Here is a 22,492-nt window from a genome sequence, read left to right on the forward strand (position 1 = left end):
CAGCTGGTCCAAGTGTCTGCTCGTCCGCCACCAGAGAATGGCCCGATCCACCCCCGGAGCGGCGATCCGGTGGAGTTGCTGTGGTCTAGTCAGACACTCACTCGGCGCTGGAGATGGGTCCTGGATTGCTTGGGTACTGTACTCGTTAGATTGTGTAGGGAGATGGAGTCTAATTCGCCGGGGTGCGATGTTCTAAATTGTTGCTTTGCCATCATCCACTCGGTCACGTCTTGATTCTACCGAGTAACAGAGAAGCGGTCGTGATGCAAAAGTATATATCGGAGCGGGATCACGTTTGTGTTTACTTCTTACACCGCAGCCCCTTTCCGCGACGGACGACGCCTAAGGGAGTCATTCTGGGACGCTTAGGCACATATCATTCATTGTTACTAAGCTAACTAACCGATTTAATTGAGTAGATGCGCCAGATTGTACTGTCTGCGAGCGAAAGTGTAGTCGATGTAGTCAATGGTGTTGCGCTCTGCTCGTCTCGAATCGGCAGGGGACTTACCATGACAACAACACGACTGCCACAACGCCAGGGAGCGATCACTGGCAGATAACATCAAAGGTGATCAAATCTATAATGCTACAAAATTTCAAACCATGATCTCGAGTTGGGCAGCCCCATGCTATACGAAGCAGAGGAGCATCTCTACCTAATTAGCTGCCATAACAACATTCGGCTTGCCCAAAGCGGAGCAACCAATGGCTCCGGCGACGTTGCGGGTAAACAAAGCCAACTGGGAAAAAAAAGAGTCAGAGACAACAACAACAATAACAATAAGTACTGATAACTACTCCGTCACTACCGCCACTTTCTCTCGCCTTCCATCTTCCAACCTTCCCCCTTCCCCCCACCTCTTGGGCTTGACAGTTCGTAGCCTCGTACATAACATCTTGTACTCCCGATCTGTCACCCCTAGAATTACATACCAATCTCCCCGTCAGGGCTCAGTTGATCGAGTGGAGTTTCTAAGCGCTCTTATCGCCGCGGTTGGTCGCTTATCGGCGCGCGATTCTCCTTCTTCCCCTCGATAACTTACTAGGTACGGTAGTTACCTCTTCTTCCACCTCTTCTTGCGGCAACCTCCATCATCTTCAACCCGACCCCGTCCACTCCTTCCACTCACAACAACTTCTTCGCCGCGACTGCCTTTCTCTACTCGTTCTCGCGACTGCCACAACAATTGAAAGCAGACTCTTCCCAGGTATGACCCGATCTCGCCCCCCCCCCCCCCCCCCCCGATTCCTCTCCTCTTCAACTTTCTCAACCTCCCCCGTTTATGTGTGAGATCACTCGAATCACACTCAAACTTGCACTTCTCTCACACAATCAAACTCATTCTCTGCGTTGCTCTCTTTCTGTCTTGCTTGCCAATGAGAAAATTCAAATCCTGAAAAAAAACCTCCTTTTTCGTTTGTTTTCCTTGCTTTCTCTAACATCATGGCAGACTCTAGAATATCCTCGTCTGTGGTGGTGACCGCTCTGTTCCTCACGTTTCTCACATACGGACACGAATTAGAATCGTGGTTCAACCTGCTTGGTGTACTTGTGGCTAGATTTGTCTGGCTTGGGGTCAAGATTGCATTTTCGTTCTGTATTCTCCTGTTCGTTGGCTTTCTAGTTGAGGACGACGTACGCGGCTTCGTGATCAGAATGGAAGCAAAAGCTTTAGAGCTATTAGAAATAGCGAAAAGCAACACATTATCATGGGACCAGAAGCAGACTGCTCTGGTGGCCTACAAATCAGAAATCAAGCAACGAAATGTCCCCGAAGCCGCAGTGCGGCCGACATTCGAGGCTCTGCGGACATTTATCGCCACTCCACGCGGCCTAGAAATTGGGCCTGCATTCCAGACGCTTAGCCATTTGATCAAGCGTTTGACATATCAACGACAACCACAATGGATTGCAAGTTATAGTCGCGTCCTTCAACCTGTACTTCTCGAACGACTGGGAGACAACCGAGAACGCGTTCGAGCATTCGCCGCTCAGGCGTTCACGGAGCTCTGGCCAGCTGCGAGTGCTGAGGTGGAATATTATGTTCTCGATACCGCAATGGTGGGAAGAAACCCACGTGCAAAGGAAATGGCTTTGATCTGGCTGTCAAATGTGAGTTGCTCCTCTCGCTTGACATCGAGTAGATGTTCTGACGCACCTTTCTCGCTGCAGATGTCTAGACAGCATGGCCTACGTTTTCGCCAATATGTTGCAAGCTTAGTCAACTGTCTCGAAGATGCGGACCCGGCCGTAAGAGACGCTGCAAAGTCCACTGTAGTTGAATTATTTGGGTATGCTCCCATCCGTCTGATCCGACCTCGGTCTGGAAGCTAATCACTTTATAGCGCTGCATCTGGTGCATCAGCCCGCGCAAAAGCAGATCTTATGACTCAGCTTAGCGTTCACAATGTACGCAAGTCTATTGTCAACGCCATTCTTACGTCGATCAATCTCGATCCTTCCGATCTCGCACCTAATCGCCTCTTGTCTCATGAGGACACGCAACGTCCCACTTCTAGAATGGAGGCACAGCCGCGTGCTTTGTCCCGAGCTGACGGACCCATACGGCCGAAGAGCAGGGCAGAAACCCTGTCGCAGCGCCCTCATTCCCGTGCTGATGGAATCATAAACCGTCCCACTATTGGAGCAGAGGCTCCTTCACGTCCCATTTCTCGAGCCGACGGACCAATGCATCGCCCTATCACCGGAGCAGAGGCTCCTTCGCAACGTCCAATGTCTCGAGCTGATGGACCAGTGAAACGCCCAATCTCCAGAGCAGAGTCTGCTTCGCAGCACTCAGAAGGTGAGTGCCTTATTGGCAAACATCCCCGCGTCAATGATGGAAGCTAAAAGACTTCAGTTGTCAAATCCACCTCCGATGGCAAAGGAGACGAGCCACTTAATGTCGGTTCTTCGCGTGAAATCGAAGACATCGTGCGCGGCATGGTTCCTCACTTTGAAGGGCGTGAGTCTGAAGACAATTGGGCCACACGCGAGGAAAACGTCATGCTTCTGCGCCGCATCGTCAGAGGCAATGCTTCTGAGGCTTACTCTACCACATTGATCACCTCTTTGAAGTCCATACTAGACGGGATTTTCAAAGTGGTTAATTCGCTTCGCACTACCATGACAACAAACGGATGTCTTCTCCTTCAAGACATGGCCATTTATTGTGGCTCGAAGATAGATTCCATGATGGAGATCATCATGCAGAACTTGATCAAGCTATCCGCAGGGATGAAGAAGATCACTGCCCAGAATGGCAAATCTACTGTGGAAATCGTGATCCAGCACGTTACTTTTACCCCTCGTATCCTGCAGCACATATGCAACGCTTCGCAGGACAAGAACGCCCAATTGCGGCTGTTCTCAGCAGATTGGATCAAGATTATATTAGAAAAACAAGCTAACCATAAGTCCTCTATCGAACACGGAGGTGGGCTGGATCTCCTTGAAAAAGGGATCAAAAAGGGCATTTCCGATCCGAATCCAGCTGTCAGACAGGCGATGCGTGGGGCTTTTTGGGTGTTTTTCAGCATGTGGCCGGCTCAGGGTAATGAGTACGTTCACTCTTCTTCCTCTCTCATGCTTACTGGGACTAACATTGCACAGAATCCTGTCCAATCTAGACCCCAAGTCCCGCAGCCAGCTTGAAAAAGATCCGGGCAATCCAAATATCGTCGCAATGAAAAGCGACATTGCATCTCGTAAGAGTGCTACGCCTAGCGTTTCCTCTGTCAGAAGTCGATCGGCTCTGCAGGAAGCTATTGCCGCTCAGAAGAAAGCGCACCTAGCCCCTAAGGTTATCAATCAACAGCGTCCTACAGCGGCTCCATCTCTCGTCGCCAATATCCACGCCCAAGGCACAATGCAGTCAAGCCAACCGGACTTGCACTTGCCCTCGACTGAGGATGTCAATGTGGCTTACCAGAAAGGGTATCTGGCAGCCAAAACAACCCAGCGCAGCGACTCTGCGCAGTCTGTCTTCACAGACACAGACATCCTCGAAATAACACCTAGCCAGTCAGCTGTGCGCTCGATGGGAAATACCTCTTCTGCTTCCTCATTGTCTTCCGCACCTATGCGCCCAGCGGGAAAAGCGCGCCGACCTGAACTGAGCCGCCCGGGGACTGCGGACTCTTATACTGTTCGGTCTAACACTTCCGATTCGAAATCGGATGTGCACATTACTGTGCCCATGAGCACCACGGCGAAAGCCAAGGCGAAGAAACTTGACATCGCCAAGACCCGTGCCACAGAGCCCCGTGCGAATGGTAATCCACAGGAGAACAAGGGTGGCAAAACCACTGGCCTTCAGGTATCTATCGTTCCCACAGAACATGATATCCCTGTCGAGGCCCAGTCGGAGAGTCCCCATGTTACTGTGGTGCAAATGCTAACTGCTTCAGAAGAATTCAAACAGAAAGATTTCGCCCGCGCAGAAAAGTCTGGAGGCTATCCTATTGGAGAACAAAAGAAGGACCAATGTGCCGAAGAGCCCATTGAAAATCGCCCAGCCCAACATTTCGCAGAGCCCATCGCTGACGTCCGGCTCTCGGATCCCGGTGCTGGCGAACTCGAAGATGGAAAGATTGATTCACAATGTGGGAATACAAGTGAAGGAGAACAAGAACACTCCGTCGAAAACGAAGGAGAACGACAGTCCCAACATGAAGACGAGACGGAGACCCGTGAGCCTAAACAAACGCCCCCGTTGGAAACATTCGTTCCCATCCACTTAGGGGCAAAGGCTATACCGGTGCAAATCTATGAAGATCCCATTGTTACACCAGAGCGAGAAGAGGAGTCTATTCATACTCAACAGCATGTATCATCTACCCGAGAGGAGGAGACTATTCCTAACCACATTGTTACCCTTCAACATGTATCCAATAACAGCGCTTTGGCAGAACTATCCCTCAATGAACCTGTTCATCGTGATAGTAAGCCAGCTGTGCCAGCCTCCCCTCTGTATCGGGGACGACAATCAATTGGGGCGACAAGTCCTACGGGTAGCCCAGAACATCGCCGCCAGAAAAACGGCCCAACCGCCGAGCGCAAAAGAAGCATCAGCCCCCGCTCGAAAGACCCAGCCAAAGCACGGGAAATGCTTGAGAAGGGCATTCAGAAGATTCGGTCCAAGAATATGGACATCCTTGGACACCGAAAATTGCAAGGCCTTATTGAATATCACGACTCTATTTTTCTTCACGAAGGCAAATATGATGAGATGCTACTGGTTTTGCTCGAAGAGCTGGAAAGTCCTCCGGACGAGAAGCGACAACGCCTTGGGCGTCCGCTGGACTTGAAAACTCAAGTCCTTCTTACCGTTCGCTTCATGCTTGCGCACAACAAGCACTTTGTTTCGTCTTACTATCCCAGAGCCATCGCAGCCCTCATCTCCGCTAGGAACTATTACGACTCTTCAAGCCACATCATCAATGGATTGAATGAGACCGCTGAGGAGATTCTTGGACAATGCGAGCCTGAGAGTGTCATCGACGCTGTGACCGAGCTCGTGTCGACGGAGGATTCGGAAAAAAGCGATCGGGCCATTACTATGGGATTTTCTATCATGACGGATATTTTTAAAAGGATGAACAGCAGCGCCATTCGGCTTTCAGAAAGTCTTGTGGAGAAAGTCGGGTCACTAGCAGGCAGGAATTTGACCGCTCGACAGCCCGATGTCAGACGTCAAGCGACCCAGCTCTGCGTACAATTGCATACCATGGCCGACAACGATGATCACTTCTGGCAGCTTATTGGATGGCCACGCGAGAACTCACGCAACCTGTTGACATACTACATTGCCCGGAAGTGATCACCTACTCTTGGGCAGATGCAGGGGTCAGTATTATTAACTTTTCACTATTGCTACTCTAGTTCTGTGTTTTCCTTGATACCACTGTGTATGTGTTGAGCGCCTCAGAAGCATTGAAATCCGATGCATCACTAGACAATGTTATTCTGGATGCAATAAAAACGCGTGTCGTGCAAGAATAGAGCGATGAACGATGACTCGAGACCTCGTAAGTAGGCTAGCGATATGTCCTAAAGTCGACAACGCGCCCCGAGTTGCATGCTCGAAGTCTCAGCTTGGCAGCGATTTTTGTGATGTACTTTAACTACGTGCTTGCGGACGAAGCTCGAAGACCACAAATCCCTCTCCGCCCGCAGGATCACTCGGCCCTAAAGAGTGGTCAAGCCTCGTAGATAAAAGGAATAGAAGACTACCAGGGATGAAATGCGTAGAGAAGCTGGCACGGGTATTCTGAGGACGGTGCGTTTGGCTATGCACTGTGTCTGAGTGGACGTGACTACGTACGGAGTATCATCATCTTCGTAGTTCGTACCTGGTTTGGGATGAGAGAGACATCGTGTCTATTGGTCTATTGATATGTAATGTACCGTATGGTGGCCTGAGGACAGTCTCGTCTCCTGCGACGGGGAAACCTGCATGCAACAACAACAACAACAATTCACTTAGTCGCAATTGTATGGAGTACTTTACAAGTGACCTAGTCAGCTTGAATCAGTGACCACTAACTTATCAGTTGAACTATCAGTAAATACCTACTACGTACCTGGTTGATTACCAATGAGTTAAAATTGGGAGAATCTGGGGACACGGGCGTAAGTTGTTCTCTATCTGAAACGGGTGGTGTGTTTCAATCGCGGCCTCAAACTCTCTTTCTCTCCGTCTTCCACTCATTGACTCTCTCTCTCATCTCTCCCTGTCTCTGTCTCTCTCCCTCTCCCTCCCTCTTTCCCTTGCTCTCTCGCTACTCTCTCTCTCTCTCTCTCTCTCTCTCTCTCTCTCTCTCCCTCTCCACCCACACATCCCCTCCCTCTCTTCCTCTCCGTTTGCTACCTAGAACAACAATCGCGTCTGCTACCCATTTCCCTCGGGTTCTCCTCTCTCTGACTCGCCCCCCGGCCCCTGCTGTCTCGTCCTGACGCATTGAAACATCCCGGTTCTTTTTTAAGCATCAGCCTGGCTGCCCCGGATTCAGCTGCATGGTGCGGAACACAGTATGTACATCTCCTGTTTCCTCCCCACCCCCCTGGCCCGTCTCAGCGCAACTTTCTACAATCTCTTACTCAGACCCTCCTGTACCCCCCACCACTCCTTCCACATTCCCCCCATAATTTACACGATCTCAATCTCCCACCACTTTGCTCCATCCTCTCCCACTATGGCCGTGGTCGATCGGCTGCCCGTCCTGAAATTAATCCATCCTCGACAGACTTCCTTCTACATGAGAACCCATCCTTGACGCTACAACAAGTCCGTACCGTGCTCGATTTCCTCCCCCCGGTCCAGCTTCCCCTCGCCCACCTTCCCCCCTCTCTAGTTGCGATCATAATCTCTGTCGACGGCAAGCCCACCACGTCAGTTCTATCGGAAGTCGAATGCCTGACCAAGTTCCCGAATAGCCCCTCAACTGGTTTTGGCTTGAGCTTCGCGGGCGCGCCCCCTCCCCCCTTCCCGGAGTCTAGTCTCTCGCATCCTCTGGACTCAGTCCTTGTGCCGCGCTCACCCTTCAAAACGGTCGCTCGCTACACCATAAATTGTATTCAAGATGGAATCTCCGGGGTATCCTGAGTCTCCTATGGAGCAAGATGACATTCCCTTTCCTTGCAAGGGCTGTGGAGAGGTATGAACATCAAATGCGCAGTCCCTAGGTGTACAACAATCATACTAAGAAGACTTCTTCTCTCGCTCACTTAGATACTTGAAGAGGGTAAAGCCTTTGAGCTTGGTAAGTTTCCTGTTCCGTGGTAGTGATGGCTTCCGTGCCCTTGGCTGATTGCCTCTTTCCTATGGTTTAGCGGGCAACCGGTGGCATATTGAATGTTTCTGCTGCAGTACCTGCGGCACGCTACTCGACTCGGATGCACACCTTCTTTTGCTCGGCGATGGATCGTTAATCTGCAGCAACTGTACTTACAGCTGTAGCTCCTGCGGAAACAAGATTGAGGACCTCGCCATTCTTACCGGCGAACAAGCCTTTTGCGCACAATGCTTCCGCTGCCGCAACTGCAAGCGGAAGATCGAGAACTTGCGTTATGCCCGCACCTCGCAGGGTATATTCTGTATGGATTGTCATGAATCATTGATGCAGCGGCGGAGAAAACGAAAGGCGGCCCCAACGCGAAAACAGGGTCCTCCGGGGGTTAAATTAGACAAGTCCCTTCCGTCTTTACCCCCAGAGGAAATGGAACCAGTCTCGCGCGCCTCGGACGATCAGGATGCTTATTCAATGCCCAGCGGGGATACCCCTGCGCGAGCTGCTCCCGCGCTGGACGCAGAAAGAGGCCACAGCTCAACATCTCGTCCCACGGCAGAAAATCAAGGTGAGCTAGTCTCTGACAGTGCGCCCAGGCGCTTGTCTCATATGGTCAAGCAGAGCTAACAGATACAGATAACCTACTTCTCCCGTCGAGTACATACCGTAGCAATCGTCAATCAACTGTGCCCCCCCATCGCGAAACAGATGGCGGCGAGTTCCTGATTCCCCTCGCTTTTGACCCCTCCGAAGAACAAAGATTCCGCTCACAACCAAACTCAACGTCAGGAGGCTCGTCTCCCCATATCGCCTACCAGGAGAAAGGTCGTGAGCGGAATGATGATGCGGCTCGCTGGCGTCAGACGGAAGCCGTCAACGGCACGTCCCGTGGTGACAGAACACCTGTCACGCGCTCAGGTTCAGTGCGTAGCTCTCGGTCGGACTTGGGAGGTCGGAAGGAAACCAGTACTTTCTCATCGCCCAGCCCCAAGAGCACGAAGTCTACGACAACCGTGCCCAGAGACGGCTCAATAGCAACCGTCCCAGAGAGCATGACCACAATCCCTACCAGACCATCTCATGAATTGCGCCGACTTCACGAAACCAGTGGCTCCATTGACTCCGCACATTCCTTCTTGTCCTCTTCGAGTGTGCAGCCTCATCCCAAGCGTGGAGACTCCCTTGACCGACGGTTGAACCAGGGATCAAGGAAGGACGCGCCATTGTCGCCTCGTGCTTCTTCACTGAGTCCGAGTGAGCAATGGAGCGAGCGTTCAGCCGACCGCAACGGATTCAGCAAGAGCAATCCTCGTACAGGCGACTCCACTTGGATGCCACGCAGCGATGTTCATGAACGCCCTAAGCCTCCGGCACGCCCCAACTCGGTCAGTGCTCTACAGCAAGTGGAGTCCTACCGTCCGGGAGATGGCGCAGATCTCGCAGTAGACGGGGAGATTTCTCAGACCATGGGAACTAGTGATGGCTCCACAGCACAGAACAGCGAATCGTTCTTGCGGCGTGTTTCTAATTCGGTGCGTCATGGTCGAAGCTACAGCGACAAAGGCTCTCGCCTGTCTCGCGATGCCAAATGGCCCCGGTCGCCCGTCAATGGATCTGCAGCAGTTCCTGACCTCGCCAGCCCTTCTGCAGAGGCAGCCGGGTCTGACGAGGTGACTTGGCTCCGCAATGAGCTCCGTAAGGAGCGTCAACGGGTCTTCGATCGGGAGCAGAAGCTGGCTGAGTTGGAGGCTATGCTGAATGCTAGTGCCGAGGTCAAGCAAGTCAACACCGAGCTGAACGAGAAGCGTTCTACCATGGTGGTTCTGGACGCGCAGAAAGAGATTGCCATGCGCGAATTATCCGTGTTGACCGAGCACCTCGAGGCTGAGAAGCATGGCAGAAGCGGTTCACTCGATCTTAGCAAATTGACCAACCATGTTCTGCGAGAATTTGTGGAGTCGATGCAGAAGCTGAAGGACTCGTTCACCCCGCAGATCGAGGAATTGATTCAGAAGCGCAATGATGCCGCCGAAGAACTGACCAACCTGAACCGCATGAAAGACAAGAGCTTCCAAGAATTTGAACAACTGTCATCCAAAAATGCGCAGCTTGCAGAACTCAACAACCTATTGGTGCACCAGATTCAGGAGCTCTACAAGGCTAACGACGGCAGCCGCGGAGCGAACGGCCTGGGTATCTATTCCCATGGCAAGGAGAAGTCCCTGTCGTCCATTGAAGCTTTAAAAGCGGCCCACAGCGACCTAGTTCCAGTCACGGCGATCAATTTGTCGGAAGAGGCCGAGCCAGCCACTATTGTGCCCGGCCCCCAGGTTGTTAGTATCCGGAAAGGACAGCCGCGTAAATTCAACTGGAAGAAGGGTGGGCAGAACGTCGCCAAGGGTGTCACCAAGGGCCTCAAGGGCGCTTTCATGTCAAGTGAAAACGCCACTGCCACTGAGGGAAGCCCTGGCTTGCCGCGATCTCAGACGCAAGACCCTAGTCGTCCGGGATTCGGGTTCTTTGGCAATCCACGCAGCAAGCAGACGGGAGCTCGAATGCCGACCACGGACAGCGTCCCAGCGCTCGCCGAAACCAATCCTAATGGTATGTTTCACTTTCTCACCGAGGGTATCGTCTTGCTAACTTCGCCAAGCTCTTTTTGGTACCGAATTGGAGCAACGGATGGAGCAAGAAAAGAGCATCATTCCCGGCATTGTCTCGCGCTGTATTCAGGAAGTTGAGCTACGTGGTATGTACCTCTTACTGGTCTAGTGTAAGGTCTCTGCTAATGATTGAAGGCATGGATATGGAAGGCATCTATCGAAAATCCGGTGCTAGCTCGGCAATTCAGACGATTCGCGAAGGCTTTGAGCGTTCCCCACACGATTACGATATCTCTGATCCGGACCTTGATATCCACGCAGTGACCTCGGCACTCAAGCAGTATTTCCGGAAGCTGCCAACGCCCCTGATTACGTTCGAGGTATATGAAAACATCATCGAAACTGGTGACATCACGTCTCAGGCGAGTCGCATTGAGGTCCTACAGAAGAGTCTTGGCGAGCTGCCACGTGTGCATCAGGATGTGCTTGAGTTCTTAATCTTCCACCTGAAGCGCGTGGTTGAGCGCGAGAAAGAGAACCTGATGACCAGCCAAAATATTGCTGTGGTGTTCGCCCCGACCATCATGCGACCGGAGAGTCTGGCACGGGAAATGACGGATGTGCAGAAGAAAAACGAGGTGATGAAGTTTTTGGTGGACAACTGTCAGGAGATCTTCATGGGCATGCACAACAACAACAACAGCAACTGATAACTGGCCCTACACCATCGCCAGAATCCAGGCCTGGTTTTGCTTGGTGCGGCATTGGAGCAGGCATTGCTTGACCTGCTCTGGAGAAAAAGCCCTCTCCTTTGACGCTTTGGTTCCATTTGTTTAGTTTAGAATACCCTCCCAGTTTCCTGTCCACTGCGGCAAAACCTTTGTTTGTACATACATTTACCACGTTGGCGTGGACGATTTGTGTGTCCCCCTTGTTTTTTCTTCTTCATTCTCATCCTTGTCCTCCCTCCTAACTGGATTGTCTCTCAACAATTGTCATCTTCATCAAGCCCCTTCACCCCCGTCGATACCCTTCTTGTCTCATTATCCTGGCATCCACCCTCTGATCCCAACTTGTACTTTGACCCCCCCCTTGCACTTGTTTCCTTTTTCCATTTCCCTTTTCGAATGATCCCGCAGGTTCGAAGCTAGTTTACACCTAATTCGCCATTATGGCAGCAGGGGCGACGTGGTCTGGTGGTTTTTTTGGATGCCTCAGGCTCAACAACTAATTGATCTGGTCATGTTGGACCGTTTGGGAGTATTATTGGATCGAGTCTGGTCGAAGAACAAACGAGACAGCTGTAGTTTCAGAAACGCCCTATGCGCAGCTCCGGAAGGGAGGGTCAGGACAGACACCCTTCTCGATGTGGATCCAGTATTGTAGTCGTTCCGTGACTGACCTTGCATGGTATGTCCCCCTACTTCTACAAGGCCAAAAGAAATTGGACAGCAAAGACAAATAGAAGATCAAGTTGTTTGGTATATGAAAGTATAGGAACAGTTCGTCCACAGCCGCACAAATGATTTGTCCCAGATATCAAAAAACTGGTAAGCTCTGGCCTAAGTGACTTAGAAAGTCTCATCCTCGAGCTTCTCCACCCTGCGGATCACACTCGGACTCTGCTCCTCCACAATATCATCCGTGGTATCATTGGCTCCCGCTGTAAACAACAAGTCCTCGACGATCCGCTTGGAGGCTTCTTTCGCTGTTGAAATCGCAAGGAAGGGGGCCAGTAGTTAGTATTATTATTATCTCCTTACATGCATGGGGGAATTGGGGGAGGGAAAGAGGGGGGACATCTTACCAGGTGTCTTCATCAACCGACTCTGCGGGATATGGAACTGCATCGTCTTGGGCGGACTGGGACCCAGATCCTCATCCTCGTCACTGAACGCCGCGCCGCCGCGGCCGAAACCACCACCACCGAATTCGTCATCGCTGTCCCAGCCCCCGCCGCGGCGACCAGTCCCATCCTTCATCGGGGTGAGGACACTCATACCGGGTTTGGGCGTCACGCGGGATTGATAGGGATGGTGAGCGCTCGGCCGCCGCCTGCGGCCCGTGTTCGGGGTCTCGGCTCCCCTCTTCATCGGGGAGGAGAAGATCTCGGCGTGCAGTTGTGGGGCCTCGGGCTCCGGGCTGGAGATCGGGGAGTCGTCGAAGGAGTATTTGGATTTCTTCGCGGGGGGCTTTTGCGGGGTGGAGGCCGAGTTGCTGTTGAACATGGGGTTGGTGAACTTGATGGATTTCGAGGTGGAGAGGTAGTGCTTTAGTGGTTGGCGCTTCTTGGAGAGTGGGGTGGCTTGCACGCGGTACGTCCTGTCGTTGAAGCGGTGGAGGATGGGGTCCTCGTGGTGGTCGTGGTCGTCATTGTCGTCGTTTGGATATGTGGCTGTTGGGGCTGGGGGAATGAAGGGGGAGGAAAAGAGTGGGGTGTGGGATTCGTCGTGGTGGTAGGGATATTGTTGTTGTTGTTGAGTAGGGCGCTGGTAGGAGCGAGATGCCGAGGCTGAGGCCGAGTATTTGCCTGGGGTGGTGGGGAGGAAGGATTCCTCGTTTTCGGCGTCGGCGAGTTCGGCGGCGCGGGCGAGGTCACGAGTGTCGCTGTCGGGTAGGGAGTCGGGGTCAAGGTCGCCAGGGGAGGGCGAGGGGTGGGCGATTGAGGAGGTGACCGTCGTGTCGTTGGCTTGGTGGTGCTGGTGGTGAGGAGCGGCGTAAGGGCGCGGGGTGCTGTGAGAGGAGAGGCTGAGAGCAGTCAATTCCAGCTCGGGTTCCTGCTCGCGGTGCTCGTCCAGACTGAGATGCGAGTCGTCTTGTTGCGCGGTGAGCTGTGTGTCTTGCTCGTGCGCGGTGAGGGACTGGTCATCTTCTTGGAGCGTCGTGGTGGTATCTTCTGGTTTCTCTTCGTAACCGGAGAGGGAGACATTGGCGCTGGCCTCGAAGAATTGTTTCCAGAACTAGTTGGTGACGAGTTAGTGATCAGTGTACACATGGGGTGTGAGAGATGCGCTGGTGTTTGTCGTACCTTGGCGCCTTCCCAGACGTCACGAGATGCCTCCGAGTACTGCTCGATCAGAGGTAAAATACTGGTTGTGACAATCCGATGGGCCTGGCTGAAGTTATGATCGATCTCTGGAAAGACGTATGTCAGTAGACTCATTAGAGGTCGTATGCGGGTTGTCCGTGGTTACCCTGCAGCGTGAGAGTGATGGATTGCTCGAGCTTTTCGAGCTCCTCTGTGAGAGTCAGCGGGCGCTGAGCCATCGAGGAAGACTGCGACATGATGACAATGTATAGGGCTTGATATAAAGTGGGATTTGTATGTATGCAAGGCGACGAGGTTGCTGTTGCAGCAGCTGTTTGTTTTGATGGATGGATGGACCGCGGAGGGGCAGCACGTGATAAGGCTGCTAGGGCAGTCGGATAAGGGCAGCCGGAGTCATGTGGCGGCGGCGCGGGGAAGGAGTTGCTTGTCTTGGATCCAACTGCTGCCTACTTTGTTACTATTCCTCTTCCATCACTTTCCCTTCGCGACAAATTCGGGCTGAAGGTGTATCTGTCGCGATGCCTACGCCCGTTGCGAAAGGTATGCTTGCTCTTGAAGGTTATTTCTTTTCCTTCTCATGTTGCTTGCAGGAGAGAAGTTATCTATTTGGGCGGTGTGCTTATCAGTGGTTATGATGACGATGAATGCGATATCCCCGGATTGAACCGGGATCAACATCTTTCCTTTTTCTACTATGTTTTCTGCTCAGATTTTTTCGATCACAGATTTTGCTTCTATCAAAAGCTAGTCTGGATTCATGATACTGACACACCCAGGTATCATCATCACCGTCTCGGCGCTGATCGCCGCCGGGATCGCGGTTTACGAGTCGCCGCAGTTCCGCCAGTGGGTCAATAATTCGCGGCGAAAGATCGCGTTGGCTCTGCATAATCTCGGCGATGAAATTAACCCCCACGATGCTCCCTTCAGACAAGATATCTCGATGACGGAAGAGGTGGGTGCAGCAGCCGAAGAACGGCGCCGCATAGCTCGGGCAGAGCTGGAACGACGTCGCTCCTTGCTCGAGGAACGTCGCAAAGGCATGGCCCGAGGCCCGACAAACAGTTTCGATACCTTGGTCGATGAGCATGGTCGGTTGTTGGACACTGCAGAATCAAGCGATAACCCGTTGGCCAACTCGACCGCCGTGGAAGTGGCAACGTCGCAGTCTGTGCACCGGGGCAAGATGACTAGGGCATCAACCTTGCTGCCGGATGAGTCTCCCGCCCAGACAAATACTCACGAACCAAGTCAACCGCTGCAGCTCGATATTCCCTCGCCTCGCGCCCGCTCGCCATCACTGGCCGAGTTTACACCCGTCTTTGAAGCCGGTGGCCAATTGGGCATGTCGTTTCTATCGACAGTTGAACATGAGGAACAACGTGTTACTGGAGATATCGGGTCAGATTCTAGCCATACAGAAGGACATTCCGAAGTCTTATTCGATCATCCCATGGACTGGCCGACAAATGAGACTGAGCGTGATCTGCGGTCACCTTTCTCGGATTTGGCGGAGTTGCAGTTCCAGCAGGAGCGCGCTTCTACGCCGTCTACTAGCGATAGCTACAGTCAGATCTATGAGTCTGCGATTGATGCGGCATCCGATGGCACCCTAAGCGACCTGGGCCGGTCGACTGGGGTAGCTACACCGACCAGTTGGTCGGAGGTGGGCAGCGTAATCAGCAGCGAGGAGCACATACATCACTTGTAGGCAAGTTGGGCTCCCTTGGGTATGGGATATGTAGCTGGGTGGCGCTGAAGGAGGGTGTTGGCGTTTGCTGTTCTATTCTTGCTAACTTGGATCAAGGAATAACCAAGGCCGTACACGCTCCCATGGTTAGTGTAAATAATTATTTATTTCCTAGGAGAGAATGGCTTGTTTCCCGCACATGAAGTTCTTTGATTAATATTTCCTAAGAAAGGACCTCGGGTTCTATTGTAGTGATGAAATGAGGAGTCGGTAGGGAGTGGCCAAAAACGAACCTCGGCTGTTGCTCGGTTGGAGGTTGGGGTAAGACACCCTTCCATCCCATTTCAACTCGACATCTCCTCGTGAACTCTTCGTAACGTCTTCTGCTTGCTATCCTATTCTCGAGAACAGCGCACATCATTCCAGAGGTTAGTAAGTATCCCATTCCAGTCCCTCATGCTACTCACGACCTACTGCACCAGCCATCCTGCACCAGCCTCCTTCCCCGATTCCAGTTTTATCTTACCCCCATCGCTTCCCTTCACGCCATACTCCAAGAATCCCAGGGACAGATCGATACTGACAGCAACCAGCGACAGCAGCAACCATGGCCACAGACCGTCTAAACAACATCCTCAGCCACCTGAAACCGTCCGGAAGTAGCGGCCTTTCCGCCATGTAAGCCCTGGCCTTCCCTCTTTTCCTCTCTCTCTCGCGTATCACATACTGACCACGATGAACCTGCAGCACCCAGAAGAACCCCGACGATGTGGTCATCACTCTCGCTCTGCGGACCCCGCTGACCAAGGCCGTCAAGGGCGGCTTCAAGGACACCGACCTCGACTTCCTGATTTATTCACTCCTGAAGGAGGTGGTTGCCAAATCGAAGCTTGATCCTACTTTGATTGAGGATGTGTGCTTGGGGAATGTGAGTCAAAAACCCTACTGCTTCCTTTCCATCTACCACTACCCCTCACTACCTCCCACTCTCCTGCTCAGGGAAGCTAACAAGCAAGCAAGGTCAACGACGGCAAAGCCGCCTACATCATCCGTGCCGCCTCCCTAGCCGCCGGCATCCCGCACACAGCCGGCGGGTCCTCGGTGAACCGCTTCTGCAGTTCCGGCCTGAAAGCCGTCCAGGACATCGCGAACCAGATCCAACTGGGGGCGATCGACGTGGGGCTTGCGGTGGGCGCGGAACTGATGTCCGCGCCGAGCGGCGACCGAATCCCGCAGCCCTTCCACCCGGACATCCTGCGCACGCAGGAGGCGGCCGACTGCATGCAGCCGATGGGCCAGACGTCGGAGAACGTGGGGGCGGACTTCAACATCTCGCGGGCGGAGCAGGACGCGTACGCGGCGGAGTCGTATCGGCGGGCGGAGGTGGCGCAGAAGGCCGGGTGGTTCGACGAGGAGATCGTACCCATCACGACGAGTGTGAAGGATCCCAAGACCGGGGAGGTCAAGACGGTTACGCTTACCAAGGATGAGGGCATTCGGTACGGGACGACCGCGGAGAGTCTGGCGAAGATCCGGCCCGCGTTTCCGCAGTTCGGGGACCGCAGTACCGGCGGGAATTCCAGTCAGGTCACGGATGGCGCGGCGGCGGTGCTGCTCATGCGCAGGTCGAAGGCGATCGAGTTGAATCAGCCGATCCTGGCCAAGTTCTGCGGGGCGACGGTGGCGGGCGTGCCGCCCCGGGTTATGGGGATTGGGCCGACAGCGGCGATTCCTAAGTTGCTGGAAAAGTTCGGGTTGAGTAAGGAGGAGGTCGAGTTGTTCGAGATCAATGAGGCGTTCGCGTCGATGGCCGTCTATTGTCTCAGGAACCTGGGGTTGGCGCATGAGAAGGTCAATCCCAGGGGTGGCGCGATTGCGCTGGGCCATCCGCTGGGGGCGACGGGGGCGCGCCAGATCTGTACGATTCTGAGTGAGGCGCGGCGCACGAAGAAGAAGGTCCTGGTGACGAGTATGTGTATTGGGACGGGTCAGGGGATGGCAGGGTTGTTTGTCAATGAGCAGGTTTGATTTGGTTCGTTATTCGTGAAGTATACTAGTGCTATCTTGGTTTGCTAGGTAGGAGATCATGGATATATGCACCAAAATTTCCCCACAGCAGTGGTAAAGCCCGGGACCCAATATGATTACTGTCCCAATCGCTCCTCTACTTCCCTTCCTTCTCCCGCTTCCTTTTCATCCGCTCCTCGGCAGCCCTAGCCAAAACCTCTCTCATACTCCCTCCACCAGACGCAGAAGCAGCCTGACCACCACTACCACTACTCCCTTCGCCACCATCCAGCTGCTGCTGCTGCTGCTGCCGCTCCCCACCCCCCAACACATAACTTCCCCCCGTCCACCCCTTCTCATCAACCACCAACCCCTCCCTAAGCGTCTCCTCCCACTCCCCCGGATTATAGAACTCATCCATCCCGACGCCGGCACCAGCACCAGCCCCAAGCACCCTCCCACTCCTCGTATAATCCCCCCTCTCGACCTCCTTTTCAATCCTACTGGTCAACTCCCAAAACAACCGATCATGATCACTATGCACACAATGCGCCAACTCATGACACAGGGTTTTTCGGATGGTGCGATAATCCCGATAGCCGTCGTACGCATCCGTCCGCAGGCGCAACTCAATCACCTCGCCCTTGTTCCGATTCAACCCCAGCGTCCGCGAGTGGGAGGTGGTGTGCTCGATGGGGTCCATCTCCGTCAGCAGCGGGACGGAGAACTTGTGAATGCGCATCGCGGACCGGATGCCCGGGTCGTCGCGGAGCCGGGTCAGGAAGTCCAGGCTGCGGGCGGGGTTGGGGAGGTGCGGGAGGGGGAGGAGTCGGTGGAAGGTGTATTGTGCGTCTGGGGTGCCGGAGGGGGAGGAGAGAGTGTGGATGCGGGAGAGGGAGGATGCGACGGACGCGGGCGTGGCGGTGGCGGCGTATTGGGCGTGGGTGGTGCGGCGGCGCTGCTCGCGCGCGGACTGCGTGGCGCCTTGCGCGTTCAGAGTTTGGATGTCGGCGCTGGGGGTGCCGAAGATGGTGAGTTTGAAGCGCGGGGAGGTGAGCGGGAGGGTGGTGGATAGTGAAAGGGTGGCGTGGGAGGGTGGGAGCGGGGGTTTGAGAGTGCCGGGGAGGGAGGCGGATGGGGGGGTGATAAGGAGTTTCTGGTGGTGGGTAGGGATGTTGAGCGTGGTTTCGAGGGCGAGGGTCAGGTCGTGTAGGGTCGCGGTCGAGGGGAGGGTGAGCGTGTGAGGTTTGTTGCGGTGGTGGATGGTTAGTTGGAGCTGGTCGGGGTTGTTGGCGCTCTCCGAAGGGGCGGGGGAGGTGTCGGTGTCGGGGACGTGAGGGTCCTCAACCGGAGGGTTGCTGGCTTCGGTCATGCTGCGGTATAGGTCGTAGCTGAAGATATGATAGAGGTGATAATGGCCGGACACAGGCCAGAGGGACTCGGAGAGATAAAAGTGATGAGACAGACTCAATGGCGGAGATTCGATCTTCTTCGATGCGCTTTTTGTCAGCCGGACGCAGCTCGGATAAGATCACATGGTGATAAGAAGACGTCGATAAGAATGGTTCCCGTGACTGAGACGGTCTTGCTCTTGCCTCAGGCATGAATCATCCTGATCGGTCACTTGCTTATCCTCGGGCCTGATTCATCCCGTGTGGACTCTCTGGAGTAATTTACACATAAAAGGCTTGTCGGAGATAAACCGCCAGCTCCACATACACTCAATTTGAGCCCCTTCATTTGGCGCACAGTTGGTTTGGTTCTCAATCCTGAATTTACTAATCAATTACTGTACTGACGGGTCGAGTGACCCTATAGACACTAGATAGACAAATAACCTTACTAACCTATCCGAACGCCATCGCATACCCTCCGGAAACGCCCACCAACATCGTTTTATATACCCAAGAATATGCCCGTAAATGCTTGGATCAGCGCGATTATATACCTCTCCAGATCAGCTTCATTCGTACTGCCGGTCGTCCTTATCGTCCTCCTTTTCCTCGGCCTTCGGCTTATCTAACAGCCATTCTTCGAGCTTGGGATCAAATGTATGACTGAAGAAGTCCAACATTAGCAAGACGGAAGCTACTCTCCCAGACTAGGTCATCACTCACTCATGATAATGCGTATTTGTCAACGCCTTCTTCGAGTACTCATCCTCCAGCACCTGGTCATACTTGAAGGGCACCTTGGCCGGAACCCCCTCAAAGGCCGTGCGGCGCAACGGATAAATCTCGTCCGTCTGGTATTTGTGCAAGTTCTTGCATTGCCACTGCGTCGGGTTGGTTGCGTTTAATCGACTCAGCCCCGTGATGTCGATGTACAAGCCGGTGCTCATGTCGATCCAGCGCGCATCGATGATATTCAGGCCTTTACCGCGATCGCGCTGACGGGCCCACGGGTTCACGTCGACAAGGTACTTGCGCTCCACGTCCTCGTCCTTGTATTGGACCACGGTCTGGTTGAAATGGTCCGCCAGTTGAAACAGCGTGGGCTCCATGACTTGGGTGTCAATGTCCCAATCCCACGGCATGACCTGAAGATCCTACCATCAATCTCCCTGAATGACAACAAGCAGCGCCGCGAAGGGTCGCATCGCACAAGAGCACGGAGTCTCCTACCTTTCCATTCCACCACCACCCCAAGAGCGTACCATGTGCGATCCACGTCTCCAGCCCGTTGTCTTCGAAGAAATTCAGATATGCGCGGATCATATGCGTCAAGGTGAGGGAGCGCTCCTCGTCCGCCACGGGCTTGGTGAAAAATCGGGAGTCATAATGGCCGAGAATGTCATCGTTGCCCGGTTCTTGAAAGTACTTGAACTCCTCCGAGCGATTCAGTCCGTATTGCTCCCATAATGGGTCCGGGTCGTCGTGGTTGAGCAGCTCGCCATAGGTGCGGTGGATCACCGGTTCTGGTTGCGCCTTGGACGAGGAGGTTGCGGTTGCGGTTGCGGTCGTGGCGAAGGACCCGATTGTGCAGGCGACGGCCAGCAGGCCCTGAAGCTTCTTCATCGTTCGGCGAAGGAAAGTCTGATGCAACTAAGGTGTGTCGAATATGGAGGAATGTGCAATTGCCGGGAAAAAAGAGGGAGTGTCGATCACACTTCTACGTGCATCCTGAGCTCGAGGCGTGAGGAAGGGAGGGGGGTATAGCACGGTGAATGCACGTTTCGCCAAGCGTGCTTATCTTAACTGTGTTCAATCGAAGAGAGGGGGAGGACAGATAAAAGAGAAATAAACTGCCAAAGCGCCGAAGGATTGAAGTGCACCCACGCAGCGCTATGATCGCATGCTCTGAATCAGATCGTTGAAGCTCCTTGGCCGTTAGTCTCGGAGATAATGGCACCTTCGGGTTCGGTTGTCCGGGTTATATTGGGGTTGACCAAAGATCTCGTAACACAGCGACCAGGGCAGAGCGAGTCAAGACGTCAAGGGGAAGGGGGGGAGAGGTGGGGGGGAAGGGGAAGGGGGAGGGGGCGGCAGCAGTTCACTTGTCGCAGAGCGAAGCGAGCCCTCGGGAGATTATTATAAAATATAAGGAACAGGTTCACGAACAGAATGACTGTCGCTGACCCCAGTCGGCGATCCGGCCGATCCGTAGGAATGGGAGGGAATGGAATGAAAGTGGGGATTTCTTGGAACTAGTATAGTAAGTGTCTAAATGATACCAAGTAGAGATGGAGATTAAGGAAGGAAATGGGGTAATAATCCAGGAGCAGCAATGGATGGATGAATTGGTTGGATGAATGACTGAAATGAATCAATGAAGGAATAATCCGACAGGCAGCGGGGGCGGGCATTTCGGCACCTCCACTTGAACTCGAAGACCATTCAGGTCACTCGAAGACGCTGCAGTTTTTTTTTTTTCTCCCTCGACATTGTTCCATGGACTTGGACCCTGATGGTTCCTCGACTCGACCAAGAGAATCGAAGAAATCGGAGCGATGACGACAAAAGGCCGAACAGGACCAGGAGAGGGTGTCAGGTGGGCTCACAGCCTCTCGCAAAGATTGTTGTTGTTGTTGTCTCCCCTCTCAATTCAAAATGACTGCTTTCCTTTTCTTGCTGAGAAAAGCCAAGGAAATCCAGTACTAGACGATAGTCACTAGTAGTTGGAGGAGAGGAGAATCCGAGAAAGTTGGCTTTCTTTCCGGAGATCCTCGCGTGCCATTTTGCCCAGACTAGTTTAGTCTAGTCTTTTCCTCCCCCCACTAGATATCATTCCCAGGTACTAGGCTTCAACAGCAACAACTACTACTACTACTACTACTAACTACTGATAGTACTGTGTACGTGCACAACTCATTCAGGATCACAAATATATGAACCATCGATCAATCAATACTCAAAAACATAAAACATGAATAGGACAATTGCCGCCCCCGTATCATACACACAACTCAAAAACTAGAGCCAGCCACACAGCAAGCCATGGGGGTTCGGATGCAGTGACAATCACATCATCTCGTTCATGACTAAGCCTATGGTAGGGTTTCGAATGGGCCTTGCCTTAGTGTCCAGTGAACTTTGCCCACCCTGCCCCTGCACAGCACAGCATTATGTATAACTACCAGTGAATTCATTGAGTTGCACAATCTTTGGTCATATCCCGCCCTCCCGGTTGATCTGTTTCTACTACTCTGTACGAGTCAGAGCCTTTCAAATCCAACGCCACCTGAGACATGAGCTTGCTTAGCAATTACCACTTCCCTTCTCCTCTTTTTGATGTATGTCAATTTGAGCTCATATTGAAAGGTCCTTGAAAAAGTACCCCCCGTACTGGTAGATGTGTTTTTCCCCCCCCCCACCTCCCCTTTTCGTCCCTTTTCCATCCACCGCCACCGCACCGAGCAACCCCCCCCAAAAAAATAGAAAAGGAAAAAAGAAAAAAGGGGCTCCACTCTAGGGAAACGGTTGCTGCAGCGGATAGGACAGGGTCAAGTTGACAACTCCATTCCTGCTTCGGCTGTTTCTCTTGGCAAATCCATGGAGAGCAACAAGAGGGGAAGAAAAACGAAAAATGGAGGGAACCCTGCGTACAGGATGATGCATACATGCTGCCCATTCGATGATGTTGGACCAAGTTGGCGCTTGGCACTCCGACGAGACTCCCAGCGACTAACTACCTTATCCACTTCCCGCAGACCTGCCTCCCAAAGCAGTGAGAATTGAGCACCGATAACTTTTAGTCCGTACACTTGTTCGTATTCGTATTCCTGCGCAGGACTTGACTTTACCAAGTACTACAGAAGAATGCAGGGTCACATGATTCTTCATCCCGCTCATCCCTTGCTTTGCTTGCTTTGCTTGCTGCTCCAATACCATAAATAGGCAATGGCACGGT

The 22,492-nt window shown here is 53.2% G+C and overlaps 8 protein-coding genes across 8 annotated transcripts; 4 read left to right on the forward strand and 4 right to left on the reverse strand.

Annotated features, from left to right (window-relative positions):
* Positions 1-1,447: 1,447 nt before the first annotated feature.
* On the forward strand, positions 1,448-5,825 carry BP01DRAFT_379645 (uncharacterized protein; the record flags this gene model as incomplete). Its single annotated transcript, XM_025577161.1, has 5 exons — positions 1,448-2,116; positions 2,177-2,295; positions 2,350-2,807; positions 2,865-3,564; positions 3,617-5,825. The coding sequence occupies 5 exons, from the start codon at positions 1,448-1,450 to the stop codon at positions 5,823-5,825; spliced, it is 4,155 nt and encodes a 1,384-aa protein (XP_025434435.1).
* A 1,762-nt stretch (positions 5,826-7,587) lies between these two features.
* On the forward strand, positions 7,588-11,107 carry BP01DRAFT_289132 (putative Rho GTPase activator Rga; the record flags this gene model as incomplete). Its single annotated transcript, XM_025571566.1, has 6 exons — positions 7,588-7,662; positions 7,737-7,767; positions 7,838-8,362; positions 8,425-10,398; positions 10,448-10,543; positions 10,593-11,107. The coding sequence occupies 6 exons, from the start codon at positions 7,588-7,590 to the stop codon at positions 11,105-11,107; spliced, it is 3,216 nt and encodes a 1,071-aa protein (XP_025434436.1).
* A 757-nt stretch (positions 11,108-11,864) lies between these two features.
* BP01DRAFT_353610 (DASH complex subunit ASK1) lies at positions 11,865-13,728 on the reverse strand. Its single transcript, XM_025574229.1, has 4 exons — positions 13,592-13,728; positions 13,426-13,532; positions 12,205-13,357; positions 11,865-12,105 (listed from the first exon to the last, which is right to left on the reverse strand). Exons 1-4 carry the CDS (start codon positions 13,680-13,682, stop codon positions 11,969-11,971), a joined length of 1,488 nt encoding a protein of 495 aa, XP_025434437.1. The 5' UTR covers positions 13,683-13,728; the 3' UTR covers positions 11,865-11,968.
* A 167-nt stretch (positions 13,729-13,895) lies between these two features.
* On the forward strand, positions 13,896-15,333 carry BP01DRAFT_353611 (uncharacterized protein). The gene is made up of 2 exons (XM_025574230.1): positions 13,896-13,986; positions 14,223-15,333. Exons 1-2 carry the CDS (start codon positions 13,965-13,967, stop codon positions 15,155-15,157), a joined length of 957 nt encoding a protein of 318 aa, XP_025434438.1. The 5' UTR covers positions 13,896-13,964; the 3' UTR covers positions 15,158-15,333.
* A 172-nt stretch (positions 15,334-15,505) lies between these two features.
* Positions 15,506-17,232, forward strand: kat1 (putative 3-ketoacyl-CoA ketothiolase (Kat1)). Its single transcript, XM_025570612.1, has 4 exons — positions 15,506-15,564; positions 15,730-15,814; positions 15,884-16,064; positions 16,157-17,232. The coding sequence occupies exons 2-4, from the start codon at positions 15,744-15,746 to the stop codon at positions 17,162-17,164; spliced, it is 1,260 nt and encodes a 419-aa protein (XP_025434439.1). The 5' UTR covers positions 15,506-15,564; positions 15,730-15,743; the 3' UTR covers positions 17,165-17,232.
* A 117-nt stretch (positions 17,233-17,349) lies between these two features.
* BP01DRAFT_420937 (putative zinc metalloproteinase) lies at positions 17,350-18,586 on the reverse strand (the record flags this gene model as incomplete). The annotated part of the gene is made up of 2 exons (XM_025579490.1): positions 17,515-18,586; positions 17,350-17,374 (listed from the first exon to the last, which is right to left on the reverse strand). The coding sequence occupies exons 1-2, from the start codon at positions 18,513-18,515 to the stop codon at positions 17,350-17,352; spliced, it is 1,026 nt and encodes a 341-aa protein (XP_025434440.1). The 5' UTR covers positions 18,516-18,586.
* Positions 18,587-18,811: 225 nt separating this feature from the next.
* On the reverse strand, positions 18,812-20,600 carry BP01DRAFT_413593 (putative mannosylphosphate transferase (Mnn4)). The gene is made up of 3 exons (XM_025579008.1): positions 19,768-20,600; positions 19,261-19,682; positions 18,812-19,200 (listed from the first exon to the last, which is right to left on the reverse strand). The coding sequence occupies exons 1-3, from the start codon at positions 20,158-20,160 to the stop codon at positions 19,107-19,109; spliced, it is 909 nt and encodes a 302-aa protein (XP_025434441.1). The 5' UTR covers positions 20,161-20,600; the 3' UTR covers positions 18,812-19,106.
* A 1,173-nt stretch (positions 20,601-21,773) lies between these two features.
* On the reverse strand, positions 21,774-22,405 carry BP01DRAFT_148659 (uncharacterized protein). Its single transcript, XM_025570613.1, has one exon. The coding sequence runs from the start codon at positions 22,211-22,213 to the stop codon at positions 21,881-21,883; it is 333 nt and encodes a 110-aa protein (XP_025434442.1). The 5' UTR covers positions 22,214-22,405; the 3' UTR covers positions 21,774-21,880.
* Between the last annotated feature and the right edge of the window lie 87 nt (positions 22,406-22,492).

This window comes from Aspergillus saccharolyticus (assembly GCF_003184585.1).
Source record: "Aspergillus saccharolyticus JOP 1030-1 unplaced genomic scaffold BP01scaffold_4, whole genome shotgun sequence".
NCBI lineage: Eukaryota > Fungi > Ascomycota > Eurotiomycetes > Eurotiales > Aspergillaceae > Aspergillus > Aspergillus saccharolyticus.

Coding starts and splice junctions, on each gene's coding strand:
- BP01DRAFT_148659 (XM_025570613.1), bottom strand. CDS start 22,213: ATGGGCAGCATGTATGCATCATCCTGTACGCAGGGTTCCCTCCATTTT.
- BP01DRAFT_413593 (XM_025579008.1), bottom strand. CDS start 20,160: ATGAAGAAGCTTCAGGGCCTGCTGGCCGTCGCCTGCACAATCGGGTCC. Junction 19,683..19,767: donor GGTGGTGGTGGAATGGAAAG/GTAGGAGACTCC, acceptor TAGGATCTTCAG/GTCATGCCGTGGGATTGGGA. Junction 19,201..19,260: donor ACAAATACGCATTATCATGA/GTGAGTGATGAC, acceptor GGACTTCTTCAG/TCATACATTTGATCCCAAGC.
- BP01DRAFT_353610 (XM_025574229.1), bottom strand. CDS start 13,682: ATGTCGCAGTCTTCCTCGATGGCTCAGCGCCCGCTGACTCTCACAGAG. Junction 13,533..13,591: donor CATCACTCTCACGCTGCAGG/GTAACCACGGAC, acceptor ACGTCTTTCCAG/AGATCGATCATAACTTCAGC. Junction 13,358..13,425: donor ACGTCTGGGAAGGCGCCAAG/GTACGACAAACA, acceptor GTCACCAACTAG/TTCTGGAAACAATTCTTCGA.
- kat1 (XM_025570612.1), top strand. CDS start 15,744: ATGGCCACAGACCGTCTAAACAACATCCTCAGCCACCTGAAACCGTCC. Junction 15,815..15,883: donor AGTAGCGGCCTTTCCGCCAT/GTAAGCCCTGGC, acceptor ATGAACCTGCAG/CACCCAGAAGAACCCCGACG. Junction 16,065..16,156: donor AGGATGTGTGCTTGGGGAAT/GTGAGTCAAAAA, acceptor CAAGCAAGCAAG/GTCAACGACGGCAAAGCCGC.
- BP01DRAFT_353611 (XM_025574230.1), top strand. CDS start 13,965: ATGCCTACGCCCGTTGCGAAAG. Junction 13,987..14,222: donor GCCTACGCCCGTTGCGAAAG/GTATGCTTGCTC, acceptor TGACACACCCAG/GTATCATCATCACCGTCTCG.